Source organism: Gobio gobio (genome assembly GCF_949357685.1).
Source record: "Gobio gobio genome assembly, chromosome: 16".
NCBI classification, from domain to species: Eukaryota; Metazoa; Chordata; class Actinopteri; order Cypriniformes; family Gobionidae; genus Gobio; species Gobio gobio.
The window spans coordinates 39299429-39321684 of record NC_137109.1 but is presented as its reverse complement, the minus strand read 5'-3'; the positions used below and the strand labels follow the sequence as shown (position 1 = coordinate 39321684).

The window sequence follows — 22256 nt, the reverse complement described above, 5'->3', positions numbered from 1 at the left end:
GTGTGCTAAAAAAATATGTAAACATGAATGGGAATATACTTCAGAGATATTTTCACTCAAAAATAAATTCTAGTGGTGCCAATAATAGTCTGTGTTTTGGAGAAAAACCTTTATTTCATAATGGGATTCCCCCCACTTACAATTCTTCTACTTCAATGAAAGGTTAGATTTGTGCAATTTTTTTTAATGAAAAATCAATTTGATGTGCCCTCAAGTGGAATGTTGTTAGTATTTTTAACCTTAAATTTTTCTTGAATCTTAATAGGCAAAATGTACTGTCAATTCCATCAATATGAAAGTATATATAAATGATGACATGCTGTAACGTTTCCCTGAGACGAATGGTCCTACAATGGGCTGTGCAAGATAAATACAACATGAGGTGCAACTAAGAACATAAAAAATAGACAATTAATTAATCATGCAATAATTCTTCATAACCAAGAATCATTGTATGTAAACTTAATTTGAAAATTACTATTTCAATTGTGCGTTAATTATTGCTCTTATTCTCAAACAGAAAATCTGATGTTTCAAGGGTTTAACTTCCAACGGGAACATAAGGTGCCACCGCTGCCCCCTTGCGGATGGAAAGGTGTAATTACATCTGTCAAACGAGAGGCTTTTATGTAAAATGATTGATTAGATCCATTTTCACCAAATAGTTGGCAGCGCTACTTCAGCCAGTGATTAACGATGGTAGTCGTCCATGTTTGACGAGCACTTCCAGAGCCTAGCTTTCCACAGGCCCACTACTGTGCTTTCCTCACGGTTTGAGCCTAATCGTTTATACTTTTTCAGATGCCATGTGAGCAGAGAAAACCCAGCCTTCATAGATCAAACTGAAGCTAAGGAACTGTTCTGGGACCAGCCAAACTAACCGCCCTACATAAGAAGACAGGACTGCAGTATAACCTGCAGACTGTCCTCAAATCCCCCAGTGCCTATGTTGACTTTTCCTCACACTGTCATTCTTATGAAGACAAATTGCCTTATGAACTTAACTTAACAGTTAACATAACATGTCCTTTGTTGCTGATTTTAATAACTATTACAAAGGACTGTTGCTTGTGGGAGGACAACCGGGAACAATGTCCTGGATGCCCGTGAAGGTATTTACACTATTGTTCAAAAGTTTAGGGTTGGTCAGACCTTTTTAAATTTTTTGAATTATGCTCATTAATGCTGCCTTTATTTGATAAAAAATATAGTAAAAACAGTAATATTGTGAAATATTATTAAACAACAATTATATTGTAATATATATATATATATATATATATATATATATATATACAGTGAGGAAAATAAGTATTTGAACACCCTGCTATTTTGCAAGTTCTCCCACTTAGAAATCATGGAGGGGTCTGAAATTGTCATCGTAGATGCCAGATGTCCACTGTGAGAGACATAATCTAAAAAAGAAAATCCAGAAATCACAATGTATGATTTTTTAACTATTTATTTGTATGATACAGCTGCAAATAAGTATTTGAACACCTGTCTATCAGCTAGAATTCTGACCCTCAAAGACCTGTTAGTCTGCCTTTAAAATGTCCACCTCCACTCCATTTATTATCCTAAATTAGATGCGCCTGTTTGAGGTCATTAGCTGCATTAAGACACCTGTCCACCCCATACAATCAGTAAGAATCCAACTACTAACATGGCCAAGACCAAAGAGCTGTCCAAAGACACTAGAGACAAAATTGTACACCTCCACAAGGCTGGAAAGGGCTACGGGGAAATTGCCAAGCAGCTTGGTGAAAAAAGGTCCACTGTTGGAGCAATCATTAGAAAATGGAAGAAGCTAAACATGACTGTCAATCTCCCTCGGACTGGGGCTCCATGCAAGATCTCACCTCGTGGGGTCTCACCGTTTCCATGGTTACTGTTGGTAATACACTAAGACGTCATGGTTTGAAATCATGCATGGCACGGAAGGTTCCCCTGCTTAAACCAGCACATGTCCAGGCCCGTCTTAAGTTTGCCAATGACCATTTGGATGATCCAGAGGAGTCATGGGAGAAAGTCATGTGGTCAGATGAGACCAAAATAGAACTTTTTGGTCATAATTCCACTAAACGTGTTTGGAGGAAGAAGAATGATGAGTACCATCCCAAGAACACCATCCCTACTGTGAAGCATGGGGGTGGTAGAAACATGCTTTGGGGGTGTTTTTCTGCACATGGGACAGGGCGACTGCACTGTATTAAGGAGAGGATGACCGGGGCAATGTATTGCGAGATTTTGCGGAACAACCTCCTTCCCTCAGTTAGAGCATTGAAGATGGGTCGAGGCTGGGTCTTCCAACATGACAATGACCCGAAGCACACAGGCAGGATAACCAAGGAGTGGCTCTGTAAGAAGCATATCAAGGTTCTGGCGTGGCCTAGCCAGTCTCCAGACCTAAACCCAATAGAGAATCTTTGGAGGGAGCTCAAGAAACCGGGCCAGAAACCTGACCGATCTAGAGTAGATCTGTGTGGAGGAGTGGGCCAAAATCCCTCCTGCAGTGTGTGCAAACCTGGTGAAAAACTACAGGAAACGTTTGACCTCTGTAATTGCAAACAAAGGCTACTGAACCAAATATTAACATTGATTTTCTCAGGTGTTCAAATACTTATTTGCAGCTGTATCATACAAATAAATAGTTAAAAAATCATACATTGTGATCTCTGGATTTTTTTTTTTTAGATCATGTCTCTCACAGTGGACATGCACCTACGATGACAATTTCAGACCCCTCCGTGATTTCTAAGTGGGAGAACTTGCAAAATAGCAGGGTGTTCAAATACTTATTTTCCTCACTGTATATGTATTTATATTTTTATAAATCCTGTGATGGAATTTTCAGCATCATTCCTCCAGTCTTCAGTGTCACATGATCCTTCAGTGTGCATTAATAAGCATTTCGTATGTTTTTATTTTTTTTAATTTGTAGGGCTGTTTTCATAAAATAGTAAGTTCAAAAGAACAGTGTTTATTTGAAATTGAAATCTTTTGTACAGTTATAAATGTCTTTACTGTCACTTTTGACCAAATCAATTGTCCTTGCTGAATAAAAGTAATTTCTTATAAAAAAAATTACCCAAAGGTTCAACAACACATCCAAAAATCATGGTATGATACTATAGTTATCGAAGGTAATACCATGACACATTTTGGTGGTACTTGTTTGTGTAGAAGAAAATAATAAATAATAAATTATTATATATTGCCTTCCCTTGCAGTTTTTTTTATGGCTTATTATTGCTGCAGCAAGGAGAAACATATAATGTTCTGGAAGATTCTGTGACCTTTGAATGGAGACCCCTTTATTTGTGCCCACTGAAAAAGCTATTTGGATGCCTCACCTTTTCAATCAGTTCATAGCTTTCCTCCATCTTGAGTGCCCTGTTTTGGAGAGACGTTGAGGCGCGATGATAAACCTCCAGCCACTGCTGGTAGGTCGACTCTGAGATGTCTGTCACAGCGAAACACAGTGTGCGCAGACCTGCATAAAACACACAAAGATGAATACATGAGCTTCTCTTAGATATGCTAATTCTCAACATCTTCCTGTCCTCAGAAAATCCCTTTCCTCTAATCTTTCTGAAGAAGAAAGCCATCGTCAGCTGAGTGGATGAGCCCCGCTCAACATGAATTATTCATGCAGGGTGTTTAAAAGACAAAGCTACTGATTGCTTGAGGTTTCTATTAGACTGACACATCTCAGTTGTTCCACCAGGGGGCAGTGTCTTCACGAGAGTGAATCACTGCAGGTCGCCAGCCCACTCAAGCACACACATTTCACATCAGTCACTCATTGATCTCACCAAGCGAGGATCTGGCAACCATCATCACACCTACAGTGATTTGATTGTGGGGTTAAGAACAGACTAACATTTGATTACGGATGAACGGAAGAGAGAACGCAGATTCTAGGCAGATGTGTTTGTCTCTCACCCTCTGTGGCAAACTGTTCCAGGTGTTTCAGGGTGATGTCCTTGTATCTGGAGCTGTCTGCTAATCGCTCATAGATCACGGTGTCCTGGGAGACAAAAACATGGGGCATAATTCTTCTACTCTGCTTTTTATGTGACCCGTGAAGGCAGCACAGAGGAAAAGAGAGTGATAACATATGTCTGACTAATACATTCATTCTTCCTTTCCTTCATGAACATATTTATAGTAACACTTTAATATTTGATCCGTTTTAATGCATTACACAACAGCTGGGATGTGAAAACATCTCTTTCCATCATTCTCTCTATCTGAGCACTAAAGAGAGCTGCCAGCTTGTATTACACACTCTAACATTTCTTACACACACAGACACACACAGATCAATATTATATTAAGGCTAAAATTACAAATTGATCAAAAGAAAATACTAATAAAAATGTTATATGATTTAAAATGTAGCTTGCAGCCTATATTAATGTATTTTACAGCCTTTAATTTGCAAATTGATTTTTATGCAAATTGTGTTCAAAGGGAATATTGAGAAAGACGAGTGTTTTTAACAGGTTACAGAAAACTGACAACTGAAGGAATAATCGGCAGATTACTCGATAACCAAAAGAATAATCAGTGCAAAGGCAGTGTGCTTTGTGCATATGTCTGGCTCTTCACTTCTTCACAAGGGAAAACACTCAGTGGCCAGGGTTTAGTTGCAAGCGTCTGGCGGCTCTCTGTTTCCATAGCAACAGACAGATACTCACAGCTCCTTTGCAATAAAGGCGGATCTTTCCTGATGGAGTGCGCATGATGACTGACATCCTCTTCCTGACACTGTTGGGTGAGGGGTGAAAAAACAACACCATCATCCATCCCCGTTACTATCATAATCATTGACGCCATTATAATCATCACCACTATGAGTAAATATGATGCTGAAATACAGCAAAACCATCATGGCGTTTTTGTTTTCTATCCAGCAGAATGAATGGGCAGAGCTGAACACATGACAAGGAGACATCTACAAAAGAACCCTACTTGTGCAGCAATAATTTACCTTGTGAATTCCAAAACATGCAGCAATTCATATTTCTCCTCCTCTCCAAGCTGTAAGACAGAAAAACAGAAAAGCGTCAACACACCGTCTCAAGAGGTCATGGTTTAGCATGGTCCCGTTAGCCTCTGTAGGCAGAAATTGTAATGACATCATCTGAAAATCATCTTTCTCCATTATTGGCCAATATGCTTTTTTTTCTTCCAAGCAACATACTGTATAAATCACAAATATTTTACTCTATTATAATAGATATTTGACTATTTTCTTTTCTTTATGGAAATTGTTAATAAGTTAAATAAAAAATAAATAAATCAATAAAATATATATAAATATTACTATTAAAATACAATTACTTGTCACTGAAATGGTCACGCTTGGTTTGGACACTGTATTAGTTTGAGATCTCTCTACCGTTCTATTAGCTCATTTTGAAAGACTGAACTTCATCTTGACACCAGGCAGCAGGAAATTAAAACTTTTAATTGCTTTTTTTGGCCCCCGTGACTTACGGAGGTAAGCGAGTATGATGATGGGGTGGATGATGGGACTTGTCTTGCACTGAAGGGCCAAAATTAGAGCGTGTTACTGGCCAGGAAGCGCAAGACTTGCCCTCTTCCCCTGGCGCTGCCATCAGATTAACCAATTACAGCTGCAAAGTGTGACTACTCACTCCCAGGTCTAAGAAAACAGCAGCGCTTTCTGTCTCGCTAATTAAATTTTCTCTAATCTTCACTCAGCAAGTTTCTATTAAGAGCTCCGCGCAGATATCTTCAGCACATCGGCTGGCTCTCTCACTATCCCCTCCAGTGCTGCAACATTTCTCACATTTTTTTCTTTACAACTAAAGAAAGAGTGAGAAACAGAGGGGTGGGGGGAGGCACTGCATGCAACTGCATCAAACCATCGCATTCCCCAGATCTTCTCCATTGAGACATTGTGTAGGGTGAGAAAAATTGCATCCGATACTGCGAAACACAGTCAGAAAAACCTATAGAGCATCTCTTTTTAATTCAACTCCTCTTTCATTTCAAACCAACAGAAGCAAAAAATTGGTAATACTTTAGTTTAAGGTGCAATTCTCACCATCACCGTAACTAGTTGCATATAACCATTATACTTATAGTATTATATATACTACTTATAAAGCACATATTAATGCCTTGTTCTGCTTGACGATCTTCTACATCCCTTAATCTAACAAAATACCTAAACTTAACAACTACCTAACTAATTATTAATAAGCAATAATTAGGAGTTTATTGAAGCAAAAGTTGTAGTTAATAGTAAGTTAATAACGAGAATTGGACACTAATCTTAAGTGTGACCCATTTCTTTTTTGGAAGACATACCAAGCATTACATTAAAACTCTTTGCAATAACTACAGGTTACATAAATATCCAGATGGTCAGATGGTAATTCAGTTACTGCTGAGATAGAATCAGCAAGTTCTTTTTTGAATTTTTAATACTGTTAGTCCCTTTGGGCAATTCAGTAAAAGAACCAACTCATGAGAATTTTTTCTAATTATTTGTTCTTAAATTCAATTAATCTTCAATTCAGTCTTCAATTAAAAAAAATTAAAAAGGGTAACAATTTACAATCTAATTTCTACAGTTATTAATATGCTATTAATCATTTGATCAAAAACAGTAAGAACAGTCATACATGTATAAAAAAAAAAAATCCATTTTAAAATAATTATATATAACAATATAAATAATGATTATAAATGTCAACTTTCAACATATTAGAAATGTTGAAAGTTGAGCTGCTTAATAATGTGTGTGTAAACTGTGTTTAAAATTTGAAAAATAAATGGTTTTAACAATGTAAAAATCTTTACGGTCTTTTAAAAGCACCCTGCGGTTTAATACATCCTTGCTCAATAAAAATATTAATTTCTTTAAAAAAAAAATCTTTCTGACCCAAAATTTGCACAGTCCTTAAAAATTTTAAATTGAAGAAAACGCTGTAAAAATAGTTGCTTACACTTTATTTTAAGGTGCCATTGTTACAGTGTAATTATATATTTAAGTACTGGGTAATATTAATTAACAACATGTACTTACTATAGGATAAGGGTTTGGTTGAGGGTTAGTTGCATGTAATTATGCATAATTTACTGTTATTACTATGGTAAGTACATGTAACATATGTAACAATGACACTGTAAAATAAAGTGTTACCAAATAGTTTTATCAACTAATGTAAATAAAGTAAATCTTACTGTCAATTGTTTTAAATATTAATTTGAGTCTCTTTTTGCTGTGGAGATTCAGTAGCATCACAGTCGAACAGCAGTCCAGAAAAGACTGTATTAGTAAAAGGGTTATTTGTTTCAGACAGAAAAAATGTTCGCTATTCATTGACTCAGTATATGAAATGAAGTTGCCACAGGTCCACGATGGCTTCCTCTCGATCATACATTATAATAAGGATATAGTGGATGTGTTGAAGAGGGAGCCCGCAGTACAAATTGCCTTTAATAGTTCTCCAGAGTGCAAAGTGTGAGTGAGCTATGCAGCATGACAGAGGGTGAGTCACATTCCCACTGCAACTCATCATCTATTCCCACAACGTTTTTACTTACCGACTCCACAATAACACAGTCTGGAGTTCTCCCAGAGAACACGAAACCCAGGTTTTCTGCGGCCCGAACCAAAGCACCTTCATCTGTGGAACAAGACAGCATGTGGTGAGGGCAGGTGGCGGTTAAGTCGTACTGGATAAAAGCGTCTGGTATATGACTACTTGTTCACAACACTAAGCAGACAAACTGTTTGAGATGAGGTGGCAATCCTAAAACCTGCTGTTACCTTTTGTCCTCCGATCTGTCTCTACAAAAATCACTTTACGCCGTCCATGCTTTCCATTTATCTCAAACGCAGGTCTGGCTAATATTCAATGCACCGCTGCACTGATGTGAAATTAAAATGGGCCACATAAACCATTCTCGCTAAGCCTCAAAGCCAGAGATAAATTCTGACAAATGCTGAAAAGATAAATTATGCATAACCATGGAGGTGTCAAATGCAAGCACCGGAGAGAGTGAACTGGCATTAATTAACTCATCTGTTTCTTTGCCTGCATTATTTCACGTTCATGAATGTCTTGCGCAAACAAATGATATCTGTTGTGAGGCAACTTGATCAAAATCATCCTAACAGAACAGATCCACAACACTGCTCTCACACTCAACACTCATGTCTGCTAGAGATTTGAAAACCAAATCAGAACCATTAGAAAGAGCAACGGGTAATTAAGAGCATGCTGTGGCTGCCCTATTCACTTCCTGTACTCTTTCAACAGCAACCAGCTGTCCTTCTTGTCTGAGAGCCGGTTTACCTGGTGTGCGGAACACTAAAATTAGTTCAAATGATTCATTTGTGGATCGGTTTCTTCATTAGTAGAACAACATCTATATCTGCTATATTTATAGATTTATCTATTGAACACACAATACCACTCAAAAGTTCGGGGTCAGTAAGATTTAAGTTTTTGAAATATATCTCATGCTCACAAAGGCTGCATTTATTTAATAAAAAAAAATTACTGTTTTATATATACTATACATGTACTAATAATTATACATGTACTAATATATATATATATATATATATATATATATATATATATATATATATATATATATATATATATATATATATATATATATATATATATATATATATATATATATATATATATATATATATATATATATATATATATATATATATATATATATATATATATATATATATATATATATATATATACACTAATAATATATAAAATATATAATTATAATTATTAGTGCTGGGCAAATTAACGCGGGCAATTAATTTTTTCAGTTTAACGTATTCAAAATATTTAACGCAATTAAGTCCGTTTTTATATTCATTTTTGCCCAGCGTTACATTATATGATCATGCTCCTATTTATGTAATTGCTTTTAAACAATCTAAGCGCGACAAGACAAAAGAGAACGCACTGTATGTCAATGTCCTGTCTGTGTGGGTGCGTCTCAATCGGCTCCCTAGTTCAGTAGTCAGGGCACTGATCAGGGAGTCATCCACATTCATGTACACAATATACTGATTCACCACCTAGGAAGCTAATCGAGGGACACCCGACACACACACACACACACATATGCAGTCTCGTGCACACAAAATATTTTTTTTGCCAAAATGCCAGTTGTGTCGAGTATTCTCAAATTAGGAGACTTAAATGAGTTAAATAACGCCTTAAATGTTAATAAACTTGTGAGAAAATAAGATGCGCGGGACAGCGCGCCAGATCCGCGTCATGCTCGGCAGAGGCCGATCTTAAAGTGACAGCAGCACTGAGGATGTCTGTCGTTAATGTTCATCAAACGGGAACAGAACATTTTTTAGCTTTAATGATAATTAATCTAGATTTAATTTATTATCTATGCAATTAAGAAAGGTGTTGATAACATTATTCAATTTCTGTGTAGACTATGTCTAACAGGGAAGGCCATGGGCAAATATAACATTTATTATAATGGGTTTATGTAAAGATTGTTTTAAGTTCAATTAAATTAAAAGTTGTTATTTTGTAAAGCCTAATAAATGTTGAAATTGGTAGCTTTCTGTTGTACTGTAATGTGACGTCATTAATGGCTTCATAGAGACATTAGTATCAGTGATACTGGCCTTCATTCATAAAAAGATGCCATTACAACAAATATTTAAAATATGACGTCTTCAAATTGCTTCTTCATTAATTTGGAGAGTAACTGAAATTATTACAATATCAAAATATTAAAGGGGTGGTAAAACACGATTTCACTTTACTAACTTTAGCTAGTGTGTAATGTTGCTGTTTGAGCATAAACAACATCTGCAAAGTTACAACGTTCAAAGTTTAAAGCAAAGGGAGATATTTGCTTTTAAAGAAATCAATTTCTAAGGACTACAGCAAACGACCGGTAGGGACTGCAGACATTCCTCCAGGGTCTCTGACACCACCAACCCCAATATTTACATAAACCCCTCCTCCGAGAATATTAAATAAGGGGGATTTTGTATATTTCGAGGCCATTTTGTATTGCTGTGGAGAAGAGTTAGTAGGCTGGAGTGTTGTTGCCGCAATGCCGACGAAACGCTGCTATTTTCATCCGGATTGCAGGTCAACTTTGTTCAGCCTTCCTAGGGACGGGGGTGCGTTCCAGTGTGTTTAACATACAACATGTTATATGCATGTGTGTATGAGGCAGAGGGGAACACGGTCGCATTTGCAGCAGATATATGCTGCCCATCATAAATCAAAGCACGAGACAGACAGGGGTCGGAGGAGAAGACCGGAAAATGTGACATAATGGACAATATTCGTCTGTATTTGCAATTGCGTATTGGGACCGAGCAGTGTAGAATAAAGGTAAAATATATGAAAAATAATGAATTTTTTTTAAACGATGCATGAACACGTGTTACAGTGCACCCCACAAACACAATCAAGCCTTCGAAAGAATGTGTTTTACCACCCCTTTAAAAACTTTTTTTAAATTGCGATTAATCATGAGTCATTACAGAAAGAATGCGATTAATTTGCCTTTTTTTTATCAATTCACAGCACTAATAATTATATATTAAAATATAATTTCTACCTGTGATGGAATTTTCAGCATCATTACTCCAGTCTTCAGTGCCCCATGATCATTCAGAAATCAATCTAATATGCTCATTTGGTGCTCAAGAAACATTACTTATCATCAATATTAAAAACTGAAAAAAGGTTTTCACAAAATATTTAAGCAGAACAAATCTTCTTAAATATAAATGTTGAAAACCTTTTTATTATTATTTTTTTTTTTTAGGAATCTTTGATGAATAGAAAGTTCAAAAGAACAGCATTTATTTAAAACCAAAATCTTTTATAAGATTATAAATGTCTTTACTGTCACTTCTGATCAATTTAATACATCTTTACTGAATAAAAGTCTTAATTTAAAAAAATTTAATAAAAAAAAACTTTTGAACAGTAGTGTAAATATAAGGGGGGGGGGTCTTCATCTGTGGGCTTTTTTTCCAACAAATAGTTATCAAAAGTTTGTAATTAATACGGAGTAAAAAAAATATTTGTAATTAATCGGCATGTCACGTAATTCATTTGATTTACATTTTTAAACAACTGACAGCCCCAATGTAAATAAGTATTGGCATTTTGACTGACCTGGGGACGCTGCCTGGTAGGTGATCTTGTTGTCAGTGCGTTCAGGGACAGCCGTGTGACAGATAGCCATCATGGTCATGAAATCTTTAATGACCGGAGCAGTGGGCTGTGTAGAAAAAAAACAAAAATAAAACCATAAGAAACTACGAAAAGAAAAGGCAGTCAAACTCCCTGCTTAGGACAAATTTTGTTTTCAATTTATGCATTACGAACTGTAACAACATATACATATTTCACTGCTATGCAGAGGATTTATAGTTATACTTATCACTGCGATCCAATGATCTGACAAGCTTAGATGTCCTCCAAGGATTCTTAGCAGATATTAAAAAACGGCTTGTAACTTTCTGCAATTAAATACTGATAAAACTGGAGTTGTGATAATCGGTAAGGGCTCTAATCAAAGTCAGATTGAGTTCGCTCTTAATAAAGTGTTCCCCAATATTCAGCAGGTAGTGAAATTTTTTTGTTTATTTTGACACCAATTTTAATTTTGAATATCACATTAATAAGTTGGTCCAGTTGTGTTTTTATCAGTTAAGAAATATTTCCAAGGTGAGACAAATTATACGTTTTAAAGACACAGAGAAGCTTATTCAAGCTTTTATTTCACTTTATATGGATTATTGTAAGGCCGTTTTCTACTTTAAATCAACACATTTTTATCACTGCTTCAATTAGTACAAAATGCCACTGCTACAGATTACTGACACCAACTAGGTATTTTAATCATATTACTCCAGTTTTAGCTTTATTACATTTACATATCAATTCTTTTTAGGATTGATTGATAGGATTAAGATATTATTATTGACAAATAACGCACTACATGGTTTGGCACTACAAGTATTTAGCAGAACCATAAAGACCTTCTGAGACATCTAACAGTTTCATATCTTCTTGTTATGGATTGTTGGCTGTTCCAAGATCCAAATGAGTTAGATTTCCTTTATAAATGTATATATCAAGACAAACTCAACATAATCGCACACGTAGTGTTTTTTGCACAGTGAATCCACTCACAATATTTAACGATTTACAAAGATTTTCTATGTCCTTGTGGCATTCATTGATTAACTGTCATGTGAGGGAACACGAATTAAAGGGCTGTTTGGATGGAACTAACAAAGGCAAGAGAAGCTCAGGTGGCCATGAGGAGCTGTATACCGCCACAAAGGCGCGCGTTCATGTCTGATTCAAAGTGACAGAGAAATGAAAGCATTCTGCTGAGGGTTCTCTGACCCGTCTTGGTTACTGATAGCCACAAATTCTTGAGTCACCAACCGAAAGACCCTGTGCGCAAACAGCTTACCGGATTCAATAAAACGTACACATACAAACCACTAAGGTTCAAATAAATATCTTACTCCTGAGTACCTGCACATAGGGTACTTTCATGTAATAAAAAGTCTCATGTCAGTAGAGAATAAAGTTCACACCAAGAACGATAACTATAGTCTCCACACCAACCCACAATATCGTTCTATTAATTCTAAGTGTGCCATGCAGTTTTGTAGTCTGCTGCTTTAAATGCTCAAGCTCTTTAAAGCATGTTTTATCGCTCCGAAAGCGATTCCAACGATATCGTTTCGTCTGTGCCGTTATAGTTGTAGTGTGGACTCTGCTATTACTTTTCTATGTAGAAAGATTTGTTGAACTATATCTTTATCATAATAGTCCTTGTACCTTATACATCCTTGGTGTGAACTAGCCTTAACATTGACAAAAGGCCTAGTTTTGTGATTGTACACTACTTCTAAACACCCAGGTGGGCAATACAGAGCTGATATGAGCAAGAAAAGAGCCATGACGGAAGACCTGAGGTGTGAGTGTGTGGATATCAGAGCCTGTGTGTAAATTTCTGGCTGGCTGGGCATGACTGAGCAGCTGTGATGCCATTACAGTACTTACATGATTACTTTGGAGGTTTTCCAGTAAGCTGGGGTCATTAAATCCAGTTTCCTCTGTGGACTGAGAGCTGTGACTGCATACAGAGAGATATGAAGGAAGACAGAGATAAATACAGAAACAGGTGCTCTCATTTATAAACAAAAGGGCCATTTTGTCTCCCTTCACTGAAAAACAACAATTCTCCATCCGTAATGAAAATGATCGGAAAAATAATTTGTCTCCAATTGCGAAGCATCAGTCTGCTTGTCTATGAAGTCCCATTTACATTTTTGAGCTCTAGGGGGTCTGCAGTGGTAGTGCAGGGGATCTGTCAATGATTGTATAATTTAAAAAAAAATATACCAAATTACATTAAGGTAACATTAACAAAAGCAAGAATTAAGAGGCTGAAGTGTTTCATGCCCTGAGCGACCTGGCAATAAGCTATATGTTCTTTGCATCCCATCCACGAGAGCACCTTCAGAGAGAACGTTTCGGAGAGACGTTCGGTACTGAAACCGTCTCTTGCATGGATGTAAAAAAAAAAAGACTTCATTTTGCAGTAGGCTATAGCTAGTAAGCCAACAGTTTTCATCTATTTGCATTTGCACAGATGTCGCAATTAATTTAGCCTATTTTTCCTCTTTCCATTTTTTTACGGTGTTGACAGTATCATAAGACAAAAATAACAAATAAAAGTATTGTATACCCAACATTTTATATTTGTAATCCCTAGTCACTCTCTTTCTTTAGAGGAAATTTAAATGGGAGATTCTAGAAACGAGATCTAAATTTAGCAGGATTGGGAAGAAAATCATTGAAAGCAGGTGAACACGTGCAGACCTCTACAAGCATGTATTAAGTAAAGTTAAAATGTAATGTACACGTGTGACTAACCATATGAAGATTATTTAATTTATAGGGGATTTTCACAACCAAAAAAAAAGGGGGGGGGGGGTAAAGTATATAATAACAACAACAACATCCCATTCCAAACAATGGCAAGAGCAGTTATTTTCTTAATTAGTAAAATAATGATTAGCTATTAAATAAAACCTAATGCAAAGAAAACACAAGAGATGATTATAAAGATCTCATCAATATTAACATTATGCAAAAGAGCCCCTTCACCAGGGAAAGCTCATCTTTGCAAAACATTAATATTAATTCCCTCACATGCCTTGCTCCTTACCTTTGACCCGCAAACACCCCGAATCCTTCCTTAACATTAGTACCACATTAACAGACACTAAAGCTCTTGCATTATAACCAAACCCATCCACTTACTATTCACAAAACATTGCTCTAGAGTAGGTACAAACATCATGTGACCAGCCACTGACACTCTCGCCAGCAGAGGCGCACTGAATTTACACCTTGCAGACTACAGCATTTTTAGGAAGGATATTGATTAGTGGGTCTGTGATATACAGGCCATTCAATGGCTCAGTAGCGGACATATCTATGGCCGTATGCTGAACATGACATTTTTAAGAACCAGTTCACATACTACATATAAACCCATTCCCAAGTCAGCGAGGAAAGGACACTTGAACAGGTCATCATCTTGAAATCAGAACCATATAAATCTGACGGTGAAAAGGTTAGGTGAGATTTGTGGCTTCTGGCAAAGGAGTCTGGAAGGAAAATTTTAATGTTTCGTCACCCTGGATTCAGCGTACAGCATTGTTCACCTCGCTGGTGCATTATATCAAACATGTTGTAGCTTATCGGTTGGTGAGATTCATCTCTTAGACTGAGGATGTCATGTCCATGTAAAGACAAAATTATGGGGGTGGGGAGGGAATTGGGGGGCATTGTGAAGGAGGATGAAAATCAAATCTATCACACTAAGAAGAGCACATTATGAAACTGCGCTGGTACCAGCAAAATCCAATTTCCTGTCTCTCAGCACCTCAATACGTGCAGGGATACGTGCAGACATGCTCCTTTCACTCACACACACAAAGGTTCAGGTTTCAAAAGTATTCAAATGCATTGGTCGAACATTAGTCCGAATGTGCAACAAGCAGAAAATGTAGCTTCCGAACAGAAAAAGCCACACATCATGCAACAAACGCTTGGATCACCGCTGCCGTGCTGACGGGGCACTTTGAGCAAAAACTAGGGCACATGTACACATAGAAATACAATGATACAACATATTTCACATTACTATAAATAGATACATGTAAGTTTACAGCTTTTCACATTAAACATTTTCCCCCAGAGGAACAGCATGTTTTTTTTTTTTTAATAACTTAATACTTAACAAGCAAGAATGCATTAAATTGATCAAAAGGTAATGGCATTTATAATGTTACAAAAGATTTTCAATTCAAATAAATGCTGTTCATTAAATTTGAAAAGCGTTCTTTTACACTGTAATAATATTTTACATTACCATTTTTATTGCATTTTTGATCAAATAAAATGCAGAGAACACTGCACTAACTACTTTATCCCACAATGCAATTCACTCAACCTGAATGAACCAGAAGTATTATAATAGTTATAGTAATTTTTGCAAACATTATTTGATCTGATTGCCAACAGGTAAGCCTTTAATACAAAATTAGTTTACCATCATAAAGTAATGACATACCAACATAAGTAATGAGGTCATGTAACAATGATGTTGCATATAACCCTTCGAAATGCTTAACGTTGCATAATGCATATAGCATCACCTGCTATTTATAGAAGTAGTAAGCAGTATTCAGAGAAGACTGTGCACGCTAGTATTCCATTCTGAACACAGATTCTGTTATTAGTGATCCATAGCCCAGCGGGGCAATCGTCTCCATGGAAACAGAATGCAGCACTGTAGTTATTGGCCCTCGATGGCCCGATTTTGCTTGTTCATTCATATCCCTCCTGCAATCTACTGCAGTATTGAACTATAATGGACTATAACAGATAAACACGTTAATACGCTCTCCATCACGCACAACACACAGGCCAGTATATCTGAGAAGTAAGCAGTTCGCCATTGTTTAAATGTGTGCATGTTTATGAGAGGGATAAACAGAGTAAACAGCAGAGGTGGAGGGGCAGGAGGCATATGTCAGTGTGTTGCTTACACAACTCCCACAAGAGACACACACACACGCGCGCGCGCACTTCCATTGTTTCCCTGCACATGGCTCCACTGCTCAAATGAAGTTACAATCCTGTCCTGCGGACTCAACGCTCACAGCTCAAAGACAGCTACTGCATATGCAGTGCATTAGTTAATGATGAAATTCTCGAGCAGCTTTTATCTGGAAAAAGACAGACAATAGTTCTCATATTTTGCCGCAACAGGGAACCCCAGTCTTTCCGGCAATCATTATTTGCTCTGTATGCTTTTATTCTTGCTTGACACATGCAACTTCTGTTTACACTCCAAAAATATTTGTTTTAATTAAAATTTAACTGCGTGCAATTCATTTAAATGTATAAAACAGAACTTTACTATATCCATCTGCATTGAGACCACATGGTTTTTATTTGTTGAGTGGAGTGTTTGCCCAAAACTGAAGAATTTGTCATTTACTCATGCTCAAGTTGTTCCAAACCTGTATGAATTTCTTTCTTTTCCTGAACACAAAAGAAGATATTTTAAAGAATGCTGGTAACCAAACAGTTGACCACACCGTATTTTTAATTTTTTTTCATACTATAGAAGTCAATGGGGTCCGTTCAACTGTTTGGTTACCCATATTCTTCAAAATATCTTCTGTGTTCAGCTGAAGAAAGAAATTCATACAGGTTTGGAACAACTTGAGGGTGAGTAAATGATGACAAAATTTGAATGTTCGGGTGAACTATGCCTTTAACAAACACATTTAGTTAGATAAATAGCTTATTCAAATTTTCACCTCCATGTCACTCCAAACCTGTATGACTTTTCCCCCCACCTACGAACACAAAAGATGATTTTTTGAAAAATGTGGGGTTCAATGTTATCAGCATCTTCTTTTTCATGTTCCACAAAAGAAAGACATTTTTGGTTGTAAAATGCCTTTGCCCACAAGGGATTTGTTTGGGTTACTTCCACTCAATTTCAGGATTCTGCAGTAGAAAGTATCAAAGTTCATACAGGTTCAAGTTAAAATGCACTATTTAATTTCATTTTACTGAATATTTTGAGTGCAATACAATCCCTACTAGGCTTCATTAGATAAACCCGACAAACTTTCTAAAGATAGATTTTAATTTCAACTTATTAGAGTTACGAAGATATCTAAATGGACACAACAGAGACTTTCCATTCTCTCCACAGGAATCCTGCTCTTCTAGGGACACTATAGAGATCTCTAGAGCCCCGTTCACAAAATGCAAATTGAGACCACGTCTGTCCTCATGGGGTCCATGCTGGATATGGAAGATTGATTTCAATTATAATGGTGCTCCTGTGGCAATACTGTAAATTTAGAAGTGGAATTTATCCCAAGTCATCGTTTTCAAAGCATAAAGAATCAGGAAAAAGAGAAACAGTCCATTGCTAAACAAACTGCTGCTTTACAGTATAGAAAAAAAGTTCCACATATTTTGCATGCATACATTATTAGACACATTTTACCCCAAATTCAAAAAAGTCTAAAATAAATCTATTTAGGCTAAAGAAAATAAAGACCATTTTAGGATCATTCTTTACTGCAATTAAGAATATTTGTACTATATTAGAAGTAAAGAAATACTGTAATACATTGACATTTTAAATCAGCATAAATGCAGTAAAGTAAACATTAACAATATCCAGCATTAATATATATAGCGGAAAATGAGAATTGGTCTGTCTTTTATAGCCTTTATTCAAAATAGAATTTCTTTTTTGGGGTGAAATATGACCCGGACAGATTCACCCAGATAAAGTGATACTACTGGATGTCAGTAAGGGTTTTTTACTTCTCATAAGCTCTGAGGGATATTTCAGTAATGTCCAAGTGGGAAGTTACATTTTCAAGCTGGCGCTCCATTTATATTTTATTAGTGTTGTCTAAAATGAATGTGTCTAGAGTTTGGCTATTCCAGTTACAAATCATAGAGTGTGTCATGATATGGATGGCGTTGAATCATAATGGTTCTGAGTTCAATCCCATGGAAAACCGACTCCTACATTGAAGACTGGTTATAAACCTACATAAATTAGTAATCAGACTTTTAACTGCAGGTTACACAGGGGGACTGTCCCAGCAACTAAAATCTGAAAACTTTTGCTAGAATATCTAACTTTGGCTATATACAGTACCTGACAAAAATTGGAAACAATTTTTTTTTAATGTTTTTAAAATAAGTCTCTTATGCTCACTAAGGCTGCATTTATTTGATCAAAAAATACAGTAAAAACTGTAATATTGTGAAATATTATTACAATTTAAAATAATCGTTTACTCCAGTATTCAGTGTCACATGATCCTTCAGAAATAATCCTAAAATACGGATTTTCTGCTCAAGAAACATTTATTATTATCAATGTTAAAAAGTGATACTTGACGTTTTGTGGAATCGATACCATTCAAACATTTGTGGTAAGAAATTACTTTTACTCATCAAGGATACATTTTGCAAAGATTTTTCTATTTAATTAATGCTTTAATAAACTTAATACATGCAATTAACTGATGTTCATTGAACATTCTATTCATCAAAAGAATCTTGAAAAAAATTTCACAATTTCCACTAAAATATTAAGCAGCACAACTGCTTTCAACATAAAAAAAGATAATAAATGTTTCTTGAGCACCAAATCAGCATATCTGAACGATTTCTGAAAGATCATGTGACACTGAAGAGTGGAGTTATGATGCTGAAAATTCAGCTGTGACATCACAGGAATAAACATTTTTAGAATATATTCAAACAGAAATAAGTACTTTTAATTTGTAATAATATTTCACAACATTACTGTTTTTACAGTATTTTTGCTCAAATAAATGCAGCCTTGATTAGCATAAGAGATTTATTTTAAAACATTAAAAAAAATTAATGTTTCCAAACTTTTGACAGTTACTGTGTGCTATACATTTTTTTTAAATGTAAAAATACATTTAAAATACATTATTTTAGAGAGAGACTCATATTTTAAAGTCTACAGTAAACAAGTTTGTTCCGAGAAATGAAAGACAACCTGCATCTGGTCTACAACAGAAAATAACACCTGTTGCTGTTTTAACCATACAGTACACCCCAAAACAACAGATCGGGAAAAAAAAGTTATTAGATTAAATCAAACAAGCACAGCACAGAATATTAGACAACAGCTCCCTTTCCATTTACATTCAACATGAATCTGCCTTCACACTCATTTAGGGTGAAACATTGCAAACAAAGTCCAATAAACACAACCACATCACAAGAAAAGGGCTCAAACCACATTTCTCACAAGGCGACACTGCAAGAACACATCACAGAAGCATAAAACAAAAAGCCAATGGTGTTGGTCCTTACCAGTCCTCCTCCGCAAAACTACCATCCTCAACTTCAGCTGCATGACTGTTGGGTGGAGTGAAGAGAGTTACAGACAGAACAGATCTGAACCGAAATGACCACGTTTACCCTGCATGTCTGCCAGTGCAGTAAATCAGATATATAGAAATGAGTTTAGGAGAATATATTTATATTCTCTGAATAGAAAGCGGTGACAATTTATCATTATATTTATGATTTAATTAATAAATTAACATAAACAGATGCATCTCAATACATCTGATTCGTATTTTATTAAACGTATTTCTGCAGAGGCAAACACGTTAAGCAAAGTTAGACTAAAGAAAATAAAAGGGATTTTTTTGAGAGATGCAAGATCCAAAATAAGTAATTAGACATGTATTTACTGCAAGGAAAAACTATTGAATATTTATCCTTATTAATTATCTAACAAAGTATCAGATTTAATGAAACAGACCTCTCATGAATTTGAAGGGTAAGGGAGGATGACTAACCAATAAACTGCATAATTACAGCTAATTAAAGAGCACAAATCCTAGGTAAGGCAAATAATTAGGTGAATGCTGGAATGGCTACATTATCTAATAGATAGAAAGGCTAGTAAGACAAGCCAGTGCTTGTAGAGGGGAAGTGGATGAATTGCTGGCTGCTAAACTGTATCTGCTGGGATAGGGAGACACAGCCACCGCTGCCGGCTTGACAGCAGCAAATTATTCTCGCATCTTTGCTCAGGTCAACAGATTTGGGCGTTGAGGGCTTTGTTAATTGTAATACGAGTGGACACTGGCCTGACCATGTGTTTAAGGACCAGACACTGGTGAGGGAAAAAGTTAGAAAGAGCAGAGGGAGTATTATGACACAAAGGGAGAAAAGCACACTAGGGAAATGAAGGGAGTTGTGTGTATTGTAGAAAGTGTTTTGAAAGAGCAATGCGCACATGACACAACAATATCAAATAAGTGCCATGTGTCGCATGGTATCATACGTGCCAACCATAGTTGGCCATAGTCAAGTTATTCTTTGAAGTCTCCTTTACATAGTACAATCATTCAGTACCACGGTATACATCAAAGTACTACGGTATTCAGGTACATCTGATAAAGTCACTTTATCAGGGTACAGCCATAGTACTTTTTGAATGGGGTTTGTTTCGAATGTAGGAATACATTACTTCAGAAAATATTTGTAAGGAAGGAAGCAAGGAAAATAGAAAAGGAAAAGAGACAGTAAAAGTAAAAAAATAACAGCAAATTGATGAAATAAGAAAAGTGAAAGGAAAAGACATTGGAAAAGGAAAGAAAAATCTGTCCAATGTGCTATTATTGATCTTATGTTGCGAAAATATTGCTAGGGTAAAAGGTATTGGCATTGAACACATTGCTTCATGTGGCGTATTTCAAACCCAAATTATGACTCGAGAGACAAACTACAAAAACAAAAGGCAGGTTGACTGGCCATGCACATATCAGACTCCGTACCATCAGCCTCAGGGGGAAGAGAATTGTTTAGTACGCTGAAACAGAAGAACTGCATTTCAGCAGGGGGAACAGTGCATTTACGCTAATATAGGCCAACACAAGTCCTGCAGGTATTAGACTCGACGACTTCTTCAGCATCCAAACAAAACAGATTTCTGCAGACGGGTGGGACTTTGTCTTTTAAAACAAACATGCTTTAAAAACCGACAAATGCTAGCCGTGTCAGACCCTTTGGGTTGTTACTGAGAAAAAGAGCTTTGAGCAACAAGGTAGAGAAAGAAGAAGTGAAGCGCAGTAGGGTACCTGAGAGACTTGCACGAAAATATCCCTGCAGAACTGCTCTAGCTCAGCTCACTTCAAACAGACACTCTCAAAAGAACTTGTTAAAAAGGTGGTGCAGCCTAGTTGGAAAAGGTTATGGCTGTTGATGTTGCGGATTCAAACCAGAATCGGAGTCAAGACCTCAAAACAAGAAGGTAACAAGTAGGGGAAAGAAAAAGAAGGGAGGAATAAGAGCTAGACTCAAACGGGAGAAAATGTAAACATTGATCACTCCCCTCAGCCCATCATGGCTAATGTACGTTTTCTCCATAACAAAAGGGAACTGCAGGCTAATGTTAACTTTATGCATCAATATAGGACTGCTTCCATTTTTGGCATTCTCTGAGATGTGGCTGAATAAGAACGATGATGATGACATTTTACATTTACTATAGATGGCTTTGGGATTCCCATGAGACTCAAATTAGTTTATGAGCTTCCGGGCAAACAAAATTTCAAATACACTTTAGATAGACTGGAATTAATATCTACAGATTCTCCAAAATTTAGTCTGGGCGATTTCAATCACTGCTCGACAGAAAAATCTTTTAAATGGTTTTCATTAGTATGTCACGTGCACTACTAGTCTAGGGAAAATATTGGATAAATGCTATGGCTCAATTTCAGGTGCATATAGATCCATCACTCTCCCACCACTTGGTTCTGCTGATCACCATACTTGCTTGCACAAGCATATTTTCTGGTTATAAGGAGGACAGAGAAGGTTGAAGAGGTTGTTAAACAATGGACTGATGACAGCATTGATAGGCTACAAGGATGCTTTGAAACAGCTGATTGGAATACGCTCATAGCTAAATCTATTGATATTAATAAGCAAATGGACAAAGTGACATTGTATATCTCCCTCTGTGTAGATAACATTATTTCAACTAAAGCCGGGTGCACACTGTGCGATTTATAATAGTTCTTT

General features: G+C 36.3%; 1 protein-coding gene across 5 annotated transcripts in view; it reads right to left on the bottom strand.

The window, feature by feature from the left end:
• atp8a1 (ATPase phospholipid transporting 8A1) overlaps positions 1-22256 on the bottom strand; it is a 166080-nt gene that overhangs the window by 64575 nt on the left and 79249 nt on the right. For 3 of the 5 annotated variants that reach the window (XM_079839789.1, XM_079839790.1, XM_079839793.1), the window contains exons 15-22: positions 19527-19571; positions 13113-13185; positions 11202-11307; positions 7591-7673; positions 5000-5049; positions 4707-4776; positions 3949-4033; positions 3357-3496 (exon numbers count right to left, since the gene is read on the bottom strand). In XM_079839789.1, the coding sequence (XP_079695915.1) occupies positions 3357-3496; positions 3949-4033; positions 4707-4776; positions 5000-5049; positions 7591-7673; positions 11202-11307; positions 13113-13185; positions 19527-19571 (652 nt within the window). The remainder of the gene's footprint in view (positions 1-3356; positions 3497-3948; positions 4034-4706; positions 4777-4999; positions 5050-7590; positions 7674-11201; positions 11308-13112; positions 13186-19526; positions 19572-22256) is intronic. The other 2 variants (XM_079839792.1, XM_079839791.1) reach the window with 1 other exon arrangement.